The sequence below is a fragment of the Bombina bombina genome, chromosome 12, assembly GCF_027579735.1.
Source record: "Bombina bombina isolate aBomBom1 chromosome 12, aBomBom1.pri, whole genome shotgun sequence".
NCBI lineage: Eukaryota > Metazoa > Chordata > Amphibia > Anura > Bombinatoridae > Bombina > Bombina bombina.
In genome coordinates, this window is record NC_069510.1 from 141,389,796 (window position 1) to 141,412,661 (window position 22,866).

At 37.4% G+C, this 22,866-nt stretch overlaps 1 protein-coding gene across 1 annotated transcript in view; it reads right to left on the minus strand.

The window, feature by feature from the left end:
* The window catches only part of PAPPA (pappalysin 1), a 1,503,354-nt gene that overhangs the window by 112,979 nt on the left and 1,367,509 nt on the right, over positions 1 to 22,866 (minus strand). The window contains exon 21 of the mRNA XM_053695762.1: positions 6,615 to 6,686. Within this exon, the coding sequence (XP_053551737.1) occupies positions 6,615 to 6,686 (72 nt within the window). The remainder of the gene's footprint in view (positions 1 to 6,614; positions 6,687 to 22,866) is intronic.

Genomic DNA, 22,866 nt, shown 5'->3' on the forward strand with positions numbered 1-22,866 from the left:
TTTTCGTTCCTTTCGTAACTTCAGAGGAAAGCCTTTCCTTTCCTCTTCCAAGCAGGAGCAGTCCAAGTTTTCCTGGAAGCCCAATCAGTCCTGGAGCAAGGGGAAGCAATCAAGAAAACCTCTAGCTGAATCTAAATCAGCATGAAGGGTTTGCCCTCGATCCGGGATTGGATCAAGGGAGGGGCAGACTTTCTCAGTTCTCTTAAGCATGGATATGAGATGTCCCAGATACTTGGGCTGTGGACATAGTATCTCAGGGTTAAAAACTAGAATTAAAGACATTTCCTCTCAGGGGCAGGTTCCACCTCAAGATTATCTGCAGACCAGGTGAAAAGAGAGGCATTCTTGAAATGTGTACAAGATATTTCCTCCTTGGGAGTTATAGTTCTAGTCCCAGTACAGGAACAGGGTCTAGGTTTCTAATCCAATCTGTTTGTGGTTCCCAAAAAAGAGGGAACTTTCCAACCTATTCTAGACCTGAAGGGTCTAAACAGGTTTCTCAGAATACTGTCCTTCAAGATGGAAACTATCCATTACATTCATTCCTTTAGTGCAAGAGGATCAGTTCATGATGACCATAGACCTGAAGGATGCGTACCTTCATGTTCCCATTTACAGGGATCATTACAAATTTCTGAGATTCGCCTTTCAGGACAAACACTTTTAGTTTGTGGCTCTTCAGTTTGGCCTTGCCACAGCTCCCAGAAATTTTTCAAAGGTTCTGGGGGCTCTCTTGGCAGTGATGAGGGTCTTGGGGAATTGCAGTGGCGCCATACCTGGACAACATATTGGTTCCCTTGTTCCAACTACAAGGGTGGTTTTCTTAGGGACCATACTAGACTCCCTATGAATGAACATTTTTCTGACAAAAATGAGAAGATTCAAGATTATTTTCTCTTGCCTCTCTCTACAGTCTACTGTTTGGACATCAGTGGCTCAATGTATGGAGGTAATTGGTCTGATGGTTGCTTCCATAGACATCATTCCCTTTTTCTCAATTCCATTTGAGAGCTCTGCAGTTATGCATGCTCACTCAATGGAAGGGGGGCCATGTGGATATGTCTCAGAGGATAGATGTAGATCAGTCCTCAAGAGACTCTCTTCTGTGATGGCTGTCTCAGGAACATCTGTCTCAGGGAACGTGCTTTTGAAGACCACCTTGGTTGATTGTGACCACATACGCCAGCAGGTCTGGAGAGCAGTCTGAGACTCGTTAAAGGCGCAGGGACTCTGGTCTCGGGAAGAGTCTGCTCTCCCCATACACATCTTGGAGTTGAGAGCAATTTTCAATGCTCTGATGGCTTGACCTCAGCTGTCCTTAGCCCGATTTATCCGGTTCCAATCAGACAACATAACCTCAGTGGCTTACATCAACCACCAGGGAGGAAATCTGAGTTCCTTAGCCATGAAGGAGGTGGTTTGGATTATTCAGTGGGCGGAAGCTCACAATTGCTGTCTATCTGCCATCCACATTCCAGGAGTGGACAACTGGGAAGCAGATTTTCTGAGCAGACAGACTTTTCGGTATGCAGACCTAGTGGAGATGTCATCTCTTCAACCTTGGAGGCTGCCTCTGAGGAAAAACCTTCTAATTCAGGGTACCTTCTGTCATCCAAATCTCGTTTCTTTGAAGCTAACTGCTTGGAGATTGAACGCTTAGTTCTGTCTAAGCGTGGTTTTTCTGAGTCGGTCATTGAGACCATGATTCAGGCTCGCAAGCCTGTTACTAGAAATATTTACTATAAGATATGACATATAATATCTTCATTGGTGTGAATCCAAGGGCTACTCTTGGAGTAGGTTTAGGATTCCTAGGATTTTGTCCTTTCTCCAGGAAGAGACACAATTTTGGTGGCCTATGGGTCCTAGACAGATTGAGTCTATGCCTCCTGAAAAAGAGATAATTTGCCCCCTACAGGAGACAGGTCCGGATTTGGGGCCACACCTTCATGTTAATTTGGATTCTAAAGGCTTCTTAGATTGTTTGAGCTTTGACCATACAGGATTTGGACACCAAGAGGACTCTGGCTTTGGAAAGGAGCCAGATCTATGTTTATTGGTTTGTCATGAGGGAAGAATATGACCCCATATCTTAAAGGGACAATTTACTCCAATAATGTTCTCCCCTTAAATTTGTTCCCAATGATCCACTTTACCTGCTGGAGTGTATTAAATTGTTTACAAGTATTTTCATTACCCTTATATTGGCATTTGAAATAGTTTATTTAGCTTGAGGTATCCCCACCCATCCTGAAAGTTTTTGGCCTCAAGGCCAAGCTGTGTTAACACAGCCAGTAGAAGAAATTACACTCCCAGTGGGTTATAGAAACAATAAGGTAATAAAATGTTAATTTTCCATTTTTCTCTCCAAGTATTGGTGATTGGTTTATGGACAGATATAAGATATTTATACACAATGTCATAAAGTAATGAGATCTGATTATACCTACACGCTCAACCCATTTATTAGGTTGTGGCTTCAAAACACAAAATCAGCTAATTCATGTACACAAATAAGCCTTAAAAAAGCAAATATCATACATTTTATATTCTGCAGCTGGTAAAAAAAAGTAATTGGAAACAAATGTTATATAGTATACTGTCCCTTTAAGACTTAGGCAAACTTTTTTATCCTGGGGTAAAAAGGCGAGGGATCTGCTCTAGGTGCTGAACCTCGGTCTTCAGGATGGTTCTGTAGAACTGATTCCAGACAGGAGCCACACAGCTGAGCTGGAGGAAAAATAACGTTTGAGGAATCATCCTCATGAGTATCCTCCCTGATGGCTTCAGTCCCACAATGGGAAATCCTCTAACTAGTATTGCACACTATAAGGCAATAACTCACCCTCTATGTGTGTAAAGAAAAATTGAGTAGTCACAATCTAATTTTCCAAAAATAATATGTGCCCAATAATATGTGATACCGGGGTCCAGAAAGAAGTAAAACAAGTTGTCACGATCGCCGGTAGAGCGAGTCGCCACAATCACCAGCTATCTAAATGAGTTTGTCTCAGAATGAGATTGAATCAGAAAGCGTGCCGAAAAGACTTCATGGCGCAAAGATATGCTCCGTCTCCCATCCGGCACTAAGATGTGCGATGCAATGTCGGACCTCAGTGCTCCAAGCTATCCAGCACACACTGAGACTGTTCCAGAATGAATTAAATACTGGTGCACAGAGAGTAGTAAAACCTCATACACACCCCAACGCAGGAGCTTAAAGGTGATAGCAGAGTCCCTACATAAATAAAAATAAAGACAATGGCTAGTCAAGCCCCCCATACTTTGTCTTAAAAATGGAGCCTCAGTCATGGATAGCAGACAGGTGGATACAGAAGGTAGGCATCTAGACTGTGCCCTGTAGTAGGGCAATATCCCAGCACTAATTAAGTGCCTTTTTTAGGAAGGAGACAGAGCCCAATGGCAGGTACTTACTCCCTCCCATAGCCATCTCATCTGACCTGTAACAGACAGAGAAGGACAGGTGTGAGGAGGAGTGAACTCTCTGCCCAAACAGGGGGAGGCAAAGGTTCCTGCAACATCCATGGCTAGTTTGTGACTAAACTACAACAAGGAAAAGACAAACCTGCACAAATAGCACCCTTCTAAACCCCTTCTCTTCCAGGAACTATGAAATGAAGGAGTAAAGCTGAATATCTTCTTGTAATTCAGTAGCATCTCTATGCATGCCTTGACGGGGCAAATAAATACTGGAAGGGAAGGGGAAGTAGGCGGGATAGTTAAAACTCTGGTGTAGGGTTTATTTGCCTCCTAATGTCAGATGATGTAATTCCCAAAAGTATAGACTCTCACTACCATTAGAAATAAATTTACCCCTGGACTTCTAGTCCTGAGCTCCTTTACCTTCCATCGCATTAGAGATAATAAAATCTAAGTCAGAGCCAAATAAAATATTTCACTAAAAAGAAAGAGATAGAATTTTGGATTTAGAAACAATTTCAGCAGACCAAAAATTAAAAAGGGACATGAAACCCACATTTTTTCTTTGATGATTTAGAAACAGCATACAGTTTTAAACAACTTTATAATTTACTGCTATTATTTTATTTGCCTTATTCTCTTGATATTCTTTGCTGAAAAGCATATATAGATAGGCTCAGTTGCTGCTGATTGGTGGCTGCAAATAGATACCTCGTGTAATTGGCTCACCCATGTTCATTGGTATTTCTTCAACAAAGGATATCTAAATAATTAAACAAATTAGATAAAATAAGTTGGAATGTTGTTTAAAATGGTATTCTCTACCTGAATTATGAAAGAAAAATTTTGGATTTAGTGTCCCTTTAAAGCGAATGTAAAATTTAATGAAAAAGTGCCCGGCATCTAAAAAATAATCTTAAAAACTTTGGCGTCCAGTTCGTGAGGCAACGCAACAATTCGAGAAACCCGGAGCTGCGGGCGGGGGATCACCGGTCTGTTTTCCATAAAGAAAAGGTAAGTATTTTTAAAAAGAATCTTCAATGAAAAGTTTAATGAATGAAAATGCCCCTGCTTTTCCGAGTATTTTTAGATACTGGACACTTTTTCATTAAACTTTACATTCACTTTAACCAAAAAAGCCCTAAAAAGTACTGCCAAAGACATGCTTAACATAACACTTAATGAAAATATAATCACATATGCCAAAAAAGGTTTAAAAAATGTTCACTAGCAGAATGGTCGGAAAATTGACCAAAAAAAAAATTAAACCAAAAGAAAGAAGCAGCAGACATATCAGTGTAATAGATACTACTGATCTAAAAAGACAACCTGCTTTAAAAACCCTCATTTGGAAGGCTTCTAACTCCCAAAGGAAATAGAGTATGTAAAATCCGAGTAGAAATAGCCATATCTATTTGGGGAATAATTTGCCAACATTTAAAATTGGAAGCTGAAAAAAGGAAATTTTATCTTAAACCTTGCATAAGGATAAAAAAAGAAATACTTGGGCGCTTGACCATATCAAGGATACAAATAAAACAGGATTTAAACAGTAAACCCGCTTATACCCATCTATTTTAAGTCCTTAAACTATAAAGTAAAAAAAAAATATTTAAAAATAGAACAAATATGCTCAAATAGAACAAATCACATTCATGATTAGAGGTAGACCTCTGATCAACAGAACCAAACCTCTTCCGCTGAGGACATAAAAGCTTCATGACTAGAAAGATTAACCCCAGCAGGCTTAGAACTAATAGCAGGTAAATTCCTACCTAACCTTTTACGCTTACTTGAAGGTGGCATGGCCACCAACATTTCAGACACTTAAGACAGTAAAAAATCCTCGATTCCAGGATTCTCTTGTAAAAACAAACAAACAAACAGAAGAAGCAGTAACACCCTTAGAAGCCAGTTTAGTGTTAGGTTAGATTGTTTGGACACCCTAGCAGTTGATTCACTAGAGATTATGTTAAAAATGTCTAACAACCTGAATTGTCTCAATTGACTTGTTAGATATCGATCTAAGACTAGTGGTGAAAGTTTCAGGACTTAATACATTATCTCTCCTCATAGCAGCGACTGAGAAGGGGAAGGTTATAAAAAGACATGCAAATGGAAGCTTAGAGGACCTGTTGAAGCCCCTCAAATACCTCTAATAGAAGTGCTTGTAAACTGTTCAGGAGAGGAAAACAAAACCTCCATATCAAGGCAAAGGGCCTGCAGGAAAATTTAGCTGTTACAAGAGTAGTGGTGCACTGGTCCACTTTGCATGATGTTTGCACTAATATTATTTACATGGGAGTAAAATTAACCTGCAATCAAACCACAAAACTCAATGTTGGAAGTATGCAGCTGATAGATAACAAACACATCTCAAAACTTGCCATGAACTTTTTAAGAAAAAAAAAAAAAAGCCCCAACACTATTATTAAAAATCAATTGGCTGATCAAAACAATGCATTGTGTGCCAGCAAACCAAATAATATTTCTGAACTAGAAAGTATTCTGTAAGGAAAGGCAGGACAATTTAAAGAAACCCTTTATCATTCCCACTATTATAGGATTAAATAACCTTCATTTTTGGGGTCTGCTAATATTCATACTCTACTCATACTTCAACTAGCAACTGATCTACATATTACAATACAAACATATACAATACTTAGTTGTGTGTGGACAAATAACTCTTTGCAATCCCACTTCTTGCTCTTGGGCAACTACTAATCCATCAAGAGCAGGGGTTGCTAGACACCATGGTTTGTTTAGTGCAGATTTTTAATGTCAGGAAGCAGAGGTCATGGGAACTGCTGCTTTTACACTTGCAGTTGCAGGTTTGCATGAGGAAGCCTTCACCTTAAAGCAAGTGTTCCAAAATAGATAATCTTAATTGTCTCCCTTTCTTGATGCATTATGGTCAGGCAAACATGTAAAAAGGGAACTGTAACAGTATATTTTATTTGATTTAGATGCAACTGGGATAACTTAATTCAAGCAACCCCACTGCAGGACTAATCCAATGAAGCAAGAAAATTTGGAGAAATACTAAGTAAAATAGAATTATCTAAATGTAATATTGTACGGTTTTCTAACAGAAATCACTAATGATATGGCATGTTACCTTAAATCTAAAGTGACTGATGGAATGCAGTAGGTGAAAGCTTTAAACCTACCTCACAATCTTTTATGCAGTGAAACGTTTCTGGAGGAGGATACCATTGAAGTTTAGCTGTGCAGATAACTTTCTGTAATGAAAACAAAAAGATCACTAAATGTACCATTGAGTAGGTAACAAAGACTAAATAATACAGTAATAAACAAGTGGAGCTCAAAATAGTGTACAATCTGGAATTTCAAATCTACAGTAAAACATAATTTATTCTTACCAGATAAATTCCTTTCCTTCCTGGCAGGGAGAGTCCACAACTTCATTCCTTAATGTTGGGAAATACAACACCTGGCCACCAGGAGGAGGCAAAGACACCCTTGCCAAAGGCTTAAATATCCATCCCACTTTCCCTATCCCCCAGTCATTCTGCCGAGGGAACAAGGAAAAGTAGGAGAAATATCAGGGTATAAAGGTGCCAGAAGAAATAATATAAAAAGGGAGCCACCCAACGAAAATTAAATTATGGGCGGGGTAATGGACTCTCCCTGCCAGGAAGGAAAGTCATTTATCTGGTAAGCATAAATTATGTTTTCCTTCCATAAGGCAGAGAGAGTCCACAACTTCATTCCTTACTGTTGGGAAAACTATACCCAAGCTCAAGAGGACACTGAATGAATAACAGGAGGGAACAAAAAAAGAGGCAGACCCTATTCTGAGGGCACCACAGCCTGCAAAACTTTTCTCCTGAAAGCTGCTTCAGTCGAAGAAAACACATCAAACTTGTAAAATTATTAAAAAAAGTGTGTACGGAGGACCAGGTAGCTGCCTTACAAATCTGATCCATAGAGGCTTTGTTCTTAAAAGCCCAGGAGGAAGCCACTGCTCTAGTGGAATGAGCCGTTATCCTCTCAGGAGGCTGTCACCCCGCTGTCTCATAAGCTAAGCGGATGACACTCCTCAAACAGATAGAGAAGTAGTAGTAACCTTCTGCCCCTTACACTTCCCTTTATAAATGACAAACAAAGAGGAAGTTTAGTACGTAAAACCGCCTTATCAGCATGGAAAACAAGATAAGGGGAGTCACATTGTAAAGCAGAAATCTGAGAAACGCTGCATACAGAGGCAATAGCCAGCAAAAAAAGAACCTTCCAAGATAACAATGTAATGTAAACAGTATGCATAGGCTCAAACAGAGCCTGCTGCAAAACACTAAGAACAAGATTTAGGCTCCAAGACGGAGCCCCAGATCTAAACACAGGTCTGATCATAGTCAGAGCCTTAACAAAGGACTGCACATCCGGAAGTTCAACCAATCTCTTGTGCAGTAACACAGACAGGGCCAATATGTGTTCCTTCAGGGAACTAGCAGATAGACCCTTCTCCAGTCCATCCTGGAAAAAAAGATACAATTCTGGAAACCTTAACCATATTATGCCAGGAAAAGTAAAGCTCTTCACTCCAGTACAAGTAAGGATTCCACACTTTATGGTAGATACGAGTAACTGGCTTACGAGCTTGAACCAGAGTGTCAATAACACTCTCAGAGAACCCTCTCTTGGCTAAGACTAAATGTCCAATCTCCATGCAGTCAGCCTCAGAGAATCTAGATTTTGATGAACAAAAGGACCCTGTATCAGCAGATCTCTGCAACAAGGTAGCCTCCACTGAGGAGATGAGGACATCCCCAAGAGATCCACAAACTATGCCCTTCACGGCCACAATGGAGCAATCAGAATCACTGATGCTCGCTCCTGCTTGATGCGAGCCACCACATGAGGGAGAAGTGGTAATGGAGGAAAAATATATATGAGTCTGAACCTTCATGGTACTGATATCTATCAATTTCGCTTGAGGATCCCTCGACCTCGACCCATACCTGGGTAGCTCGGTATTGAGATGGGATGCCATGAGATCTATATCTGATAAACCACAAACAAGAAGACCTAAATATAGCACAAAAAAGGCTACCCTAAAATAGGAGGTTAGTTCCAAAAAACCCCCAAACAATTAAACAGAACAAACAGGGTGGATAGGGAGCGATACTAAAAAGCTGCTATATAAAAGAGGGTACAAGAATCAGAGGAAGATTATTTGAATTTTTAAAAAAAACAAGTTAATAATATTTAATAAGCATAGTAACAATAAATGTAAATAAATAACAAATATATTTGATGACCACCGGTGGTTTTAAAAATATATTAGATGAATGTTCAGATAAAAAGTTCATTAAAAAAGAAACAATTCCGCTGCTGAAGGAGAGTATGTCTCTTAATAAAAACAAAAATGGAAGTGAATCTGTAGCATAACAAACAGTCAAAAAGCACTTGGCAATGTAGAGTTGAAATATGTATTTGACAAGTATTTGATTCTGAGACAAGATGATTGATGAATCAGTTAAGCAGTTTGTAACGCAGTGTGGTTTGTAAATTGACTCACCCAGAATACGAAGCCTGTTTGGAAAGTGCTTCTCCGTGTGTTGGAGTAAATCGGATTGGATCCACTTTAGAAATTACTTTAGTGGTGAACTGAAAGACACCCAAGGTGTATCCTAGCTGATACTCATTCCTAGCTCTGTGATATCGTTTGTAACTTCAAATAAATAGCCTGATTCGAATTGTAACATAGTTACGACATACAGCATACACTTGGTATATTTGTTGCAACCTGGATTTGCAAACATCATTGAGACACAGACCACCCGGTAATCCGTGACCCTGATTGTTTGGACAACAGTCACGTGACTCCACGCAGGCCAAGGAACGAGTATCAGCTAGGATACACCTTGGGCGTCTTTCAGTTCACCGCTAAGGTAATTTCTAAAGTGGATACCAATCCGATTTACTCCAACACACTTAGAAGCACTTTCCAAACAGGCTTCATATTCTGGGTGAGTCAATTTACAAACTACACTGTGTTACAAACTGCTTAACTGATTCATCAATCATCTTGTCTCAGAATCAAATACTTGTCAAAGACATATTTCAACTCTACATTGCCAAGTGCTTTTTGACTTTTTGTTGTGCCACAGATTCACTTCCATTTTTGTTTTTATTAAGAGACATACTCTCCTTCAGCAGTGGAATTGTTTCTTTTTTAATTAACTTCTAATATATTTTTAAAACCACCGGTGGTCATCAAATATATTTGTTATTTATTTACATTTATTGTTACTATGCTTATTAAATATTATTAACTTGTTTTTTAAAAAAATTCATATAATCTCCCTCTGATCCTTGTACCCTCTTTTATATAGCAGCTTTTTAGTAGCGCTCCCTATCCACCCTGTTTGTTCTGTTTATGAGATCTATCTCTGGCATCCCCCACTTGCTGCATATCTCTGCAAACACCTAGGGGTGGAGAGGCTGTTCCCCCGGGTGAAAGGATTGCCTGCTGAGGAAGTCTGTTTCCCAGTTGTCCACTCCCGGAATGTGGATTGCTGACAGCGTACATCTGTGAGTCTCTGCCCACTCTAGTATATGAGATACTTCTCTCATCGCCAAGGAACTTCCCATTCCCCCCCTGATGGTTGATGTAGGCAACCGAGGTTGTAGTGTCTGATTGGAATCTGATAAACTGGGACAAACCCAGAAGGGGCCAAGCCTTTAAGGCATTGAAGATTGCCCGGAGTTCTAATATATTGATCAGAAGGGAGGACTCCTCCTGAGTCCACAGTTCTTGTGCCTTCTTGGAACCCCAAATGGCTCCCCAGCCGGAAAGGCTTGCGTCCGTAGTCACAATCTCCCAGGACAGTCTCAAGAAGCACGTGCCTTGGGACAGATGATCTGGAAAGAGCCACCAAGAGAGTGAGTCTCTCGACAGGTTGTCCTGCGCAATCTGTTGAGACAGATCTGAATGGTCGCCGTTCCATTGTCTCAGCATGCATAGTTGTAAGGGTCTGAGATGGAATCTGGCAAAAGGAATGATGTCCATACAGAACACTATGAGTCTGATCACCTCCATACACTGTGTGACTGAGGGTCTGAAGGAGGCCTAGAGGGCATTACATGCAGTAGTTAGCTTGCAACATCTCTGATCTGTGAGGAATATTCTCATGGACAAATTGAGTCTATTATTGTTCCAAGGAAATTCACCCTAGTACTTGGAGTAATAGAACTATTTTCCAAGTTTATCTTCCATCCATGTGATCGAAGAAGATTGAGAAGGGACTACAAATGTTCTTCCGCTAGACGAAAAGATGGTGCCTGCACCAAAATATGATCCAGGTAAAGCGCTACTGCAATACTTTGTGTTCTGGCAACGGCTAGAAGAGTCCCCGAAACCTTTGAAAATATACTTGGAGCAGTAGCTAGGCCAAAACGGAAGCACTATGAACTGGAAGTGCTGGTCCAGAAAGTCAAACCTCAAGAACTGAAAATGTTCCCTGTGTATCGCAATGTGAAGGTATGCATCCTTCAGGGCTATGGTGGTCATAAACTGTCCTTCTTGAGCCAGAGGAAGGATTGACCGTATTGTCTCCATCTTGAAACAGGGAACACCCAGGAACTTGTTTAGGCACTTTAGGTCCAAAATTGGATGAAAAGTTCCCTCCTTCTTTGGAACCACAAAAAAGTTTGAATAAACCTCAAACCTCTTCTTCAGCTCTCTTCTTCTCACGGAGCATGCCACTCGCCCTCCTTCCTCCCCCCCCCCTCCGTGTATTTTCAGCTCATTCATTTCCCGTGTAGCATCAGCTGTTGCTATTAACTAAAACAACAGTTCCTCTCAATAGTGCAGTCAGACATATTTCTTCTAGCTTAGAAAAAGTTTTGAGTTCTTTGAAATTAATAAAATGCATGCACAACAGAATATTTATTTATATAAATAAGAGGCACATATGAAAAATGTTCATACAGCTATTTACAGCACTCACTTAGCACCACTGTGAGAGAGCATTCTGGTAATCCTCATGTGCATCACGTGACTACTGTCCTGTGAGCAACGTGCGTTACAACATGACAGCACACATAGCAGCACTGAGCTCAGTATCACCATTCTGTTTAACAACACTTTTCTTTAATACAATGGGGGTAAGCTGCACAGACTGCCTAAAAATCCTTTATTACTAAATTTGTAGTAGATTTATGGACTGACAGCAGAAGTTAGTTTGCAGAATCTGCATCAGGTGTTTAGTGTCCCTTTAAACAGTGGAGGTTCTACCTGTAGATTATAATACAAAAATGTTTAAAAACAATTTCCAAAATACATTACTAACTATACAGTTTTTAATCTAATCTTAAAGATGAAAAAAAACACAAAAATATACAAAAACAGACTTTACAGAAACAAATGTAAATCATAATCCCTGTTTAATCCTATTGGACCAAGGGTGCCTAACTGATGTATCCACCAAACCTCTCTTTTTTCAGGAGGGTTTCCCTATTGCCCCCTCTCCTGAGTTTCAGGATATGATCAATTATCTGGAACCTTAATTGACTAACATTATGCCCTGCCATGGTAAAATGGGCAGACGCTGGCTGTGTCATATCTCTTTCTAATACTGGATTTGTGAGCGCTAATCCTATCTTTGACAGGACAAATAGTTTCCCCTATATAACCACGCCCACATGGGCATTTAAGGAGATGTACAACAAAATTTGTATCACATGTATAAAAACCTTTTATTCCCTTTTTTTATTGTCATTAATTTGAGCAATACAGTTTACTTTAATCATTGAATTGCATTGAGCACAACCCAAACATGGATAAGTACCTTTCTTTGGAGTGGTTAAATAGTTAATACCTCTCTGTTTATTACTCCCTACATCTGCCTGTACTAGTACATCTTTAAGGTTTCTTACTCTTTTAAATGATCGTAAGGGTGGCTTTTGGAACTCGACAACATCAGGGAGAGATTTACAAAGCAGGTACCAATGTTTTTGAAGGACCAAAGTGATTCTATCACTATATTCATTAAACTATGTACAAAATATCAACCTGTTCTTATTGCTATTTTTTCATTTGATTGTCCACTATTATTAAGAGTTTCATATTTACATTGTGTAATTATCTCCCTTGGATATCCCCTATCTAAAAATGTATTAGTCATCTGTTCCAACCTTATATCCTGGAGTTTCTTGTCTTTTACATTACGCATTGTTCTACAGAACTGGCTCTTAGGGATAGCTTTAAATACCCTCTGAGGATGAAAACTTTCAAAGTGGAGCAGTTCGTTAAGATCTGTTGGCTTGCTATAAATGTCCGTAATCAGTTTATTATTTTCTTTATATATGGTAGTGTCCAAAACAATTAACCCTTGCTACAGAGTACTCCAGAGTGAACTTTAAACTGTTAGTAGCATTGTTTAGGTGCTCTACATATTCTTGTAAGGACTTCAATGAGCCCCCCCCCCATATGCCAAACACATCATCAATATAGCAAAGCCATGTCCTACAATTTTCCTGATATAAATGATGAGTATATACATATTTCTTTTCAAATTGACTTACAAATATGTTGGCATATGAGGGGGCTACATTGGAGCCCATCGCTGTACCCTTCTTCTGTAGATAAAAAAGTATCTTGAAATAAAAAATAATTCAAATAGAGTACAATGCCTAAGAGATCCTTTACATATTTAGACTGGGGTGGTGATAGTGTCGCTTCATGTTCAATTAATTCCAAAGTTGATTGTATTCCTGCCTCATGGGGTATAGCTGTATAAAGGCTAACTATGTCAAGAATAAATAAAATATCTGTATCTGTAAAAGGCATCTCACAAATTTTCCCCAGAAAATTGCCAGTATCTTTAAGAAAAGATGGCTGTTTAGAGGCTAGGGGATTCATAATCTTATCTAGAAAAATCGCTATATTGGAGAAAACTGACTCTGTACCGATGACTATAGGTTGTCCGGGAGGTTCCTTTAAATTTTTATGCACTTTCGGGAGGGTATAAAATACCGGTGTAACTGGATCCTGTTTAATAAGAAAAACTGCAACATTCTTGGTGATGATTTGTTTTTCTAAAGCTCCATCAACAATGTGCTTGATTTCTTTCTGTATCTCTAACAAAGGATCATCATCAAGAATTTGGTATATTCCGCCATCTGATAACTGAATTATAATTTCTTGTATATAATACTCTCGATCTAATACAATAACAGCACTGCCCTTGTCCGCACTTTTCATCACAATAGATTTGTTTTTCTTTTATAGAAATGTTGTACTGCACAAAATTATATTGTGCCTTTTTCATTAAAGATTTTACATCTTGTTGGACAAACTTAATAAAAGTTTCTATTCCAGAATTTATTGTGCTGGGGACAAATTTAGATTTATTTCTTAATCCCAATTCATTTAAATGAAAACATGATCGTATATATGTGCCAACATAAGTTTTTTTAATTGCAATCACTGTGTGTAGAAAAATCATAGGCCTAGATTTAGAGTTTGGCGGTAGCCGTCAAAACCAGCGTTAGAGGCTCCTAACGCTGGTTTTTACCGCCCGCTGGTATTTGGAGTCAGTCAGGATAGGGTCTAATGCTCACTTTGCAGCCGCAACTTTTCCATACCGCAGATCCACCTACGCCTTTTGCGTATCCTATCTTTTCAATGGGATCTTTCTAACGCTGGTATTTAGAGTCTTGGCTGAAGTGAGCGTTAGAAATCTAACGACAAAACTCCAGCCGCAGAAAAAAGTCAGTAGTTAAGAGCTTTCTGGGCTAACGCCGGTTTATAAAGCTCTTAACTACTGTGCTCTAAAGTACACTAACACCCATAAACTACCTATGTACCCCTAAACCGAGGCCCCCCCACATCGCCGCCACTCGATTAAATTTTTTTAACCCCTAATCTGCCGCTCCGTACACCGCCGCCACCTAAGTTATCCCTATGTACCCCTAATCTCTTGCCCCTAATACTGCCGACACCTACATAATATTTATTAGAGAAAAATGTACGATATAAAATCATACAATAGGGTGCGCTATATTATTATACTATTGTGTGCAAAAAAAAAAAAAAAATAAAAAAAAAAATATATATATATATATATATGTGGAATGGATGGTGCAAAAGGGTATAAAAAATCGTTCAAAAAAGTATATAGTGTATCCCTTTACAAGAGTGTACCTGAGGAACTGTATAGTTCAGAAAAAATAAATAAGTGGTTTTACATAAACAATGACGTGTATTTCACAAAAAACTTCAATACCTAAAAAATGTACTATAAAAATCAAGTGATACAATGTTATTTCTATTGAAAATAAATGAAATATAATTAGGTGGAATAAAATCAGAAAATATATAAAAAACAATACAAACGATTTCACATATAGTGCAGAGTCATTGATAAATAGATGCAATTGTTGAAATCAATAATTCTGGAAGGCTGCTCCACTCCAAACCGGTGGTAAGTCGGTAGAACTGAAAAAATAGAGAGCAAAAGAGAGAGAGCGCCTGATAGTGTAATATCGTCAAGGTCAAGCAAGATACAGGTATAAAAAAATCTCTGCCAAATGAATACTCACAAAGAGCTTGGCACTCGCAAGTAGTGCATGTAGGCGGGCTGACCTTTATACAGTAGTCAGTACACTGAATCTATGGTGGTCGTATCAGAGATCTGTAGTGATAGAAACAGAAAACACAGAAGACCAATAGTGCAATATCGTCTGGAACCGAAATGGACACAGCATAGGATACAGGGTCAGCAAGGTGTATACTCACAATGGAGTTGGCACTCCCAAGTAGTGCATTAAGGCAGGCTGACCTTCATACAGCAGTCAGCGCGCTGATGGTTAATAGCTGTAGTTGGTGGCTGTAGCTGTTATCGGTCTAGGCTTGTCCTCTGCTCACCGGCGTGTGTGTTGAATATTCAGCTATAGCTGGGCTGTTTAGCTGTAGAAAGTTGGTCTTTGAGGTATGCTGTGAACACACCCAAATGTGCACCTGCGGCACGTCACAGGCCTCAGGGGACACAGTACATATAAAATAGTAAGCCACTAGAAATGAGTGACTGAAAAGTATTTATAAAGGAAAATATATTTGAAATAAGGAAGTCAGCGGACAAACTGTTAAATAAAAATAATAAAAAAAGGGTTTTTATTAAGAGCTATAACAACGCGTTTCTCGGCCGATAAAAGCTCACTGGCCGTTTCATCAGGTAAGTGTATAGGTATAGCGGGAAAACCACATTTAAAAATACATAGGAAGGTCACGATTGGTTGAAACATCCACCAATAGCTGACCCAACATATCGTTACATTTAAAATACAATATTTCGCTGACTTCCTAACAAAATAATTTCGTTACATATAATAAGAAAAAGAAAAATTGTGTATGCATGGAAACAATGTTAAAAAATGTGATTTAAAAACTACGAACAAAAAACATTTTGTTCTATTGCTGAATGATGAGCTACTCGTTATTATCCTGTCTTAGAGATAGTCAAAAAATTGTAGGGACAAATGAGGCCACATAAACCATAGAAAAAGAACATCAAATTTGTAATTCTACTGCTTTGGTAGTATATTGAAATGCTGCCGATTTTGATAGAGTCTTAAAAGTCATGTACTGATGTAAGTCGTTGTATAAAGAATGATCATAATAAGTGTGTTATGTGAGATAAAGTTCTTGTACCTTTCGTACATGGTACAATATAACTGATTCCATGTGTTGTTGATAATAAAAAATGGTGTATATTTATTGTGTTTAATTTGAAAACATCACATTGCAAAGAAAAATATAATATATTATGCCTGTGTAGAATGTGCAGATAATAGAGTAGGTAATTTAATAAAATTATGTTTATTAGTTAAATGCTGCCAAATCCAAGTTAGAATTAAGCCCTGAAGGCCACAGAGTATTCAACTTGTGAATCCAAAAGGTTTCACGTTGTCTTAGTTTAATAATTCTGTTGCAATCTGTTGAAGGGGGTATATAGTCTATGGGATAAAATTTGAAAATTTCAGGATTGCCCTGATGTTTGTTCAGGCAATGTTCTGGTATACTATGTTTAATTTTTTTCTTTTTGCAATTTTTGCAATTGCGTAGATGTTCCCCCCACCTAGTTCTTGCTTTTCTTGAGGTGCGACCCACGTACTGGGCCCCACATATACATTCCAGGACATAAATTACAAAGATGGAATTGCAATTTAAGAATTTTTTGATAGGAAAAATTTCCCCAGTTCTTTTTGAGGTAAAATTTTTCATACCAGATGGTATGTATTTGCAAGTATTACAGCCTCTTTTTCCACATTTGTAGACTCCTATATGACTAAGGAAGTTTGTGTTATTATTGGAATTTTTGTTGCAAAAAATGTGTTTCACTTTTTTACTGGGAGCTAGCTTACTCCTCAGAGTAGGAGCCCTAGTATATACGATTTTTGGATAACTATCTACTAAATTTTTTAAAATGGGGTCTCTGAGTATTATTGGCCAATGTTTGTTAAGAATATGTCTTATCTGTTTATAATTGTTATTGTATTGGGTGATAAACAATGGTTTTGCTGAAAAATTATCATTCTCTCTTTTTTTATTATGAGTCTTATTTTTGTTAAGTAAGGTATCCCTATCTAGAGATCTAGCCTTGTCTCTACAGGTTGTCAAAAGGTCATTAGGATAACCTTTGTCTAGGAACCTTTGATAGATGATTTTACTCTGAAGATCAAAGGATTCTAGCGATGAACAATTACGTCGAATTCTTTCGAATTGACTGTAGGGGATGTTTGATAGCCAGTTTATATGATGGTTACTTTTGAAATTTAAATAACTATTGCTATCTACTTTCTTGAAAAATGTTTTTGAACAAATATTTCCTAACTGGTCCCAACTCAGTGTCAAATCTAAAAAGTCTATTGTCTGCTTATTTATTTCAGCAGTAAATGACAAACCAAAATCATTTTGGTTAAGGGAAGCAGCAAACAATGTTGCTGAGGGAAGGTCACCTCGCCATAGGAAGATCAGGTCGTCTATGTAACGACCATAGAACACCAGACTCGCCCCAGCTGAGGAATTATAGATGTAAATATCCTCAAAAATGCCCATAAAGATGTTGGCAAAGCTAGGGGCGAATCTGGTGCCCATGGCCGTACCCTTGGTTTGTAGGTAAAATAAATCCTGAAACATAAAATAATTATGTTGTAAAATAAATCTAATGCATTCAATGATATATTCCTTTTGAAAGTAGGGCATATAGTGATCTTCATTTAGTTTTAGCATGATTGTCTGTAAGCCTAATTCGTGAGATATGTTGGAATAGAGAGAGCTAACGTCACAGGTTATCCATATTAAGTCGCCATTATTTTTGAGGTCCTTAATTTTATTGAGTAGATAGGTGCTGTCTTTAATGTAAGATCTAAGGCCAACAACATGTTTCTGTAAAAAAAGATCAATATAATACGATAAATTATATGTTAAGTTGTCTATCCCTGCGATTATTGGTCGGCCCGGGGGGTGTTTTTGATCCTTATGGATTTTTGGCAAATGGTAATAATGTGCTACACTTGGGTTGCTAACTTTAAGAAAGTTTCTTTCGTCTTTATTTAGAATATTCAGATTGGAACCTCTTTCAATCAAAGCATGATATTCTTTTAAAAAAATAGGTGTGGGGTCTGTTTTTAGGACTCTATAGTAATTGTTATCATTCAGAATCCGTTTGGCTTCTGATAAGTAATCACAAAAATCTTGTATCACTATTCCTCCTCCCTTGTCAGCATCCCGTATGATGATATTGGGGTTGTCTGCAAGGGAGGAGACTGCCTTTCTTTCACCTTGTAATTTGTAAAAATTCTTTTTTGATGACTTAAAAGAAATTTTTTCAAGATCGTCGATTACTAAATTATGGTAAATTTCAACATACTGGCTACATCCCAATGGAGGAGAGAATGATGATTTCATTTTTACGTCAGTATGAATGACACTTTCGAAAAGTTGATCAGTGAGAGAATTTATAGAGCCTTGGGTAGAGATAACTCTTTCTCCCATATTCATATTATCAGTCAGAATGCAGATAGTGTCGTTTTCTAGAAGATTGTGTTTCTTTAAATTTTTTTGGGCAAAATATTTTTGCAGGGATAATTTCCTGGTAAATCTATTTAGGTCTACAAAAAGGTTAAAAATATTGTGGGGATTAGGTGGACAAAATGATAGACCCTTATGAAGAATTCTTTTTTCCTCTATGGATAAAGTGTGTGATGATAAGTTGAAAATACCCTTATCTAATTTGTTGTGTTTTTCTTTCTTGGTGGCAATGCCTCTCCCTCTTGTGCCTCTTGGTCTATATGAAAGGGTCTTTTTCTGGGATTTGGTTCTTCTATTATAACTCTTCGTTGATGTGGGGCATATTCTAAAAAAGGCGAGGATGCGGAGGTAGTATTGTTTCTAGATATATGTTCTGTGAACACATTGTCCTCTGAAACAGAGGACAAAGGGTGAAAGCGATTCGAGTGAACATATTGGTTCTGGTTTGGGTTATAATTAGTCTTGGAATGATTATCTTTGTAAGTGTGAGAATTGGTTTGAATGGGGGAATCATAATTCTGGTAATTGTCAAATCTGCTGTTCTCTCTAAATTGTCTTTTATTACCATAATAGGAATTATCATTATAAGTCCTATGGTTGTCATAATGATTCCTGGGTGAATAGTAAGATTGGTGGGGAGATTGTTGTCTGTGCCAAGTGTCATATTGATTATTATTGTATCTGTTGTGGTATTGTGCATTGTGTTGTTCCCTATCCCTATGTATGTATGTATTGGATTTTCTGTAATAATTGGTTGGTTTAGTATGATAATGGTTATTTGATTTGTAATTCTCCTTATAGATCCTATTATTATTTCTATGGTGAACCGTGGTCCAATATCCACCTGGTTCAGATCTGTTTATTCTGTGTGGGGCATTTGTCTCTGTAGGTTGGTCTGTATCATATGGTCTATGATCTGTGTTTCTTTGATTCTCAAAGTTCTGTGTTTCTGAGTTAGAAGGTTGTGTACGATTATAACTATATATTCTATCATTGATGTAATCCTCATTGTCCCTTACCAATTTTTTGTTTTTGGATTGTACAAGTTCCTCTTGGAATTTGTCTGTCCTTTCATACATGCTTTTCAAAAAACGATCATAATCAGAACTCTCTACGTGTTTTTCTAAATCTGTTTGTATTCTTTCTATATTTTCACTACACTGATCAGCTAAAAAACGTCTGTGTTCTATCAGGGCCTTCATTAATTCAAAAGAACAATCACTAAGTATTTTGTACCATTTTTCCAAAAGTACAGGATTGTCTTTAAAAGAACAATGTTTTAAAATACGTAATCCTCTGGGAATCTGTTTCAAATCAATATATTTTTCTAAAGTGGTAAGATCCCACCAATGTCTGTGTTCTTTTAAAATTTCTTCTTCTAAAATATGGAATAAACTTTTCATAGATTTGGTGGTATCAGAATCTGATTGTGCAACAATAGTGGCTGGTTTCCCTAGTAAATTGTATGCTGCTCTAATCTTATTTCTATCCTCTTTGGACTGCATATTGTGACCAAAGGAGTGAAAAAAGTGTGAAAAAAATCAAATATAAAATATAAATACCAAACCGAATAATAAGTGTAAAAAATGATGTGAATATATGTGCTGCACTCCTATAAATTACCCAACAATAAACAAGAGAAAAATGTACGATATAAAATCATACAATAGGGTGCGCTATATTATTATACTATTGTGTGCAAAAAAAAAAAAAAAAAAAAAAAAAAAAAAAAAAAAAAAAAAAAAATATATATATATATATATATATGTGGAATGGATGGTGCAAAAGGGTATAAAAAATCGTTCAAAAAAGTATATAGTGTATCCCTTTACAAGAGTGTACCTGAGGAACTGTATAGTTCAGAAAAAATAAATAAGTGGTTTTACATAAACAATGACGTGTATTTCACAAAAAACTTCAATACCTAAAAAATGTACTATAAAAATCAAGTGATACAATGTTATTTCTATTGAAAATAAATGAAATATAATTAGGTGGAATAAAATCAGAAAATATATAAAAAACAATACAAACGATTTCACATATAGTGCAGAGTCATTGATAAATAGATGCAATTGTTGAAATCAATAATTCTGGAAGGCTGCTCCACTCCAAACCGGTGGTAAGTCGGTAGAACTGAAAAAATAGAGAGCAAAAGAGAGAGAGCGCCTGATAGTGTAATATCGTCAAGGTCAAGCAAGATACAGGTATAAAAAAATCTCTGCCAAATGAATACTCACAAAGAGCTTGGCACTCGCAAGTAGTGCATGTAGGCGGGCTGACCTTTATACAGTAGTCAGTACACTGAATCTATGGTGGTCGTATCAGAGATCTGTAGTGATAGAAACAGAAAACACAGAAGACCAATAGTGCAATATCGTCTGGAACCGAAATGGACACAGCATAGGATACAGGGTCAGCAAGGTGTATACTCACAATGGAGTTGGCACTCCCAAGTAGTGCATTAAGGCAGGCTGACCTTCATACAGCAGTCAGCGCGCTGATGGTTAATAGCTGTAGTTGGTGGCTGTAGCTGTTATCGGTCTAGGCTTGTCCTCTGCTCACCGGCGTGTGTGTTGAATATTCAGCTATAGCTGGGCTGTTTAGCTGTAGAAAGTTGGTCTTTGAGGTATGCTGTGAACACACCCAAATGTGCACCTGCGGCACGTCACAGGCCTCAGGGGACACAGTACATATAAAATAGTAAGCCACTAGAAATGAGTGACTGAAAAGTATTTATAAAGGAAAATATATTTGAAATAAGGAAGTCAGCGGACAAACTGTTAAATAAAAATAATAAAAAAAGGGTTTTTATTAAGAGCTATAACAACGCGTTTCTCGGCCGATAAAAGCTCACTGGCCGTTTCATCAGGTAAGTGTATAGGTATAGCGGGAAAACCACATTTAAAAATACATAGGAAGGTCACGATTGGTTGAAACATCCACCAATAGCTGACCCAACATATCGTTACATTTAAAATACAATATTTCGCTGACTTCCTAACAAAATAATTTCGTTACATATAATAAGAAAAAGAAAAATTGTGTATGCATGGAAACAATGTTAAAAAATGTGATTTAAAAACTACGAACAAAAAACATTTTGTTCTATTGCTGAATGATGAGCTACTCGTTATTATCCTGTCTTAGAGATAGTCAAAAAATTGTAGGGACAAATGAGGCCACATAAACCATAGAAAAAGAACATCAAATTTGTAATTCTACTGCTTTGGTAGTATATTGAAATGCTGCCGATTTTGATAGAGTCTTAAAAGTCATGTACTGATGTAAGTCGTTGTATAAAGAATGATCATAATAAGTGTGTTATGTGAGATAAAGTTCTTGTACCTTTCGTACATGGTACAATATAACTGATTCCATGTGTTGTTGATAATAAAAAATGGTGTATATTTATTGTGTTTAATTTGAAAACATCACATTGCAAAGAAAAATATAATATATTATGCCTGTGTAGAATGTGCAGATAATAGAGTAGGTAATTTAATAAAATTATGTTTATTAGTTAAATGCTGCCAAATCCAAGTTAGAATTAAGCCCTGAAGGCCACAGAGTATTCAACTTGTGAATCCAAAAGGTTTCACGTTGTCTTAGTTTAATAATTCTGTTGTAATCTGTTGAAGGGGGTATATAGTCTATGGGATAAAATTTGAAAATTTCAGGATTGCCCTGATGTTTGTTCAGGCAATGTTCTGGTATACTATGTTTAATTTTTTTCTTTTTGCAATTTTTGCAATTGCGTAGATGTTCCCCCCACCTAGTTCTTGCTTTTCTTGAGGTGCGACCCACGTACTGGGCCCCACATATACATTCCAGGACATAAATTACAAAGATGGAATTGCAATTTAAGAATTTTTTGATAGGAAAAATTTCCCCAGTTCTTTTTGAGGTAAAATTTTTCATACCAGATGGTATGTATTTGCAAGTATTACAGCCTCTTTTTCCACATTTGTAGACTCCTATATGACTAAGGAAGTTTGTGTTATTATTGGAATTTTTGTTGCAAAAAATGTGTTTCACTTTTTTACTGGGAGCTAGCTTACTCCTCAGAGTAGGAGCCCTAGTATATACGATTTTTGGATAACTATCTACTAAATTTTTTAAAATGGGGTCTCTGAGTATTATTGGCCAATGTTTGTTAAGAATATGTCTTATCTGTTTATAATTGTTATTGTATTGGGTGATAAACAATGGTTTTGCTGAAAAATTATCATTCTCTCTTTTTTTATTATGAGTCTTATTTTTGTTAAGTAAGGTATCCCTATCTAGAGATCTAGCCTTGTCTCTACAGGTTGTCAAAAGGTCATTAGGATAACCTTTGTCTAGGAACCTTTGATAGATGA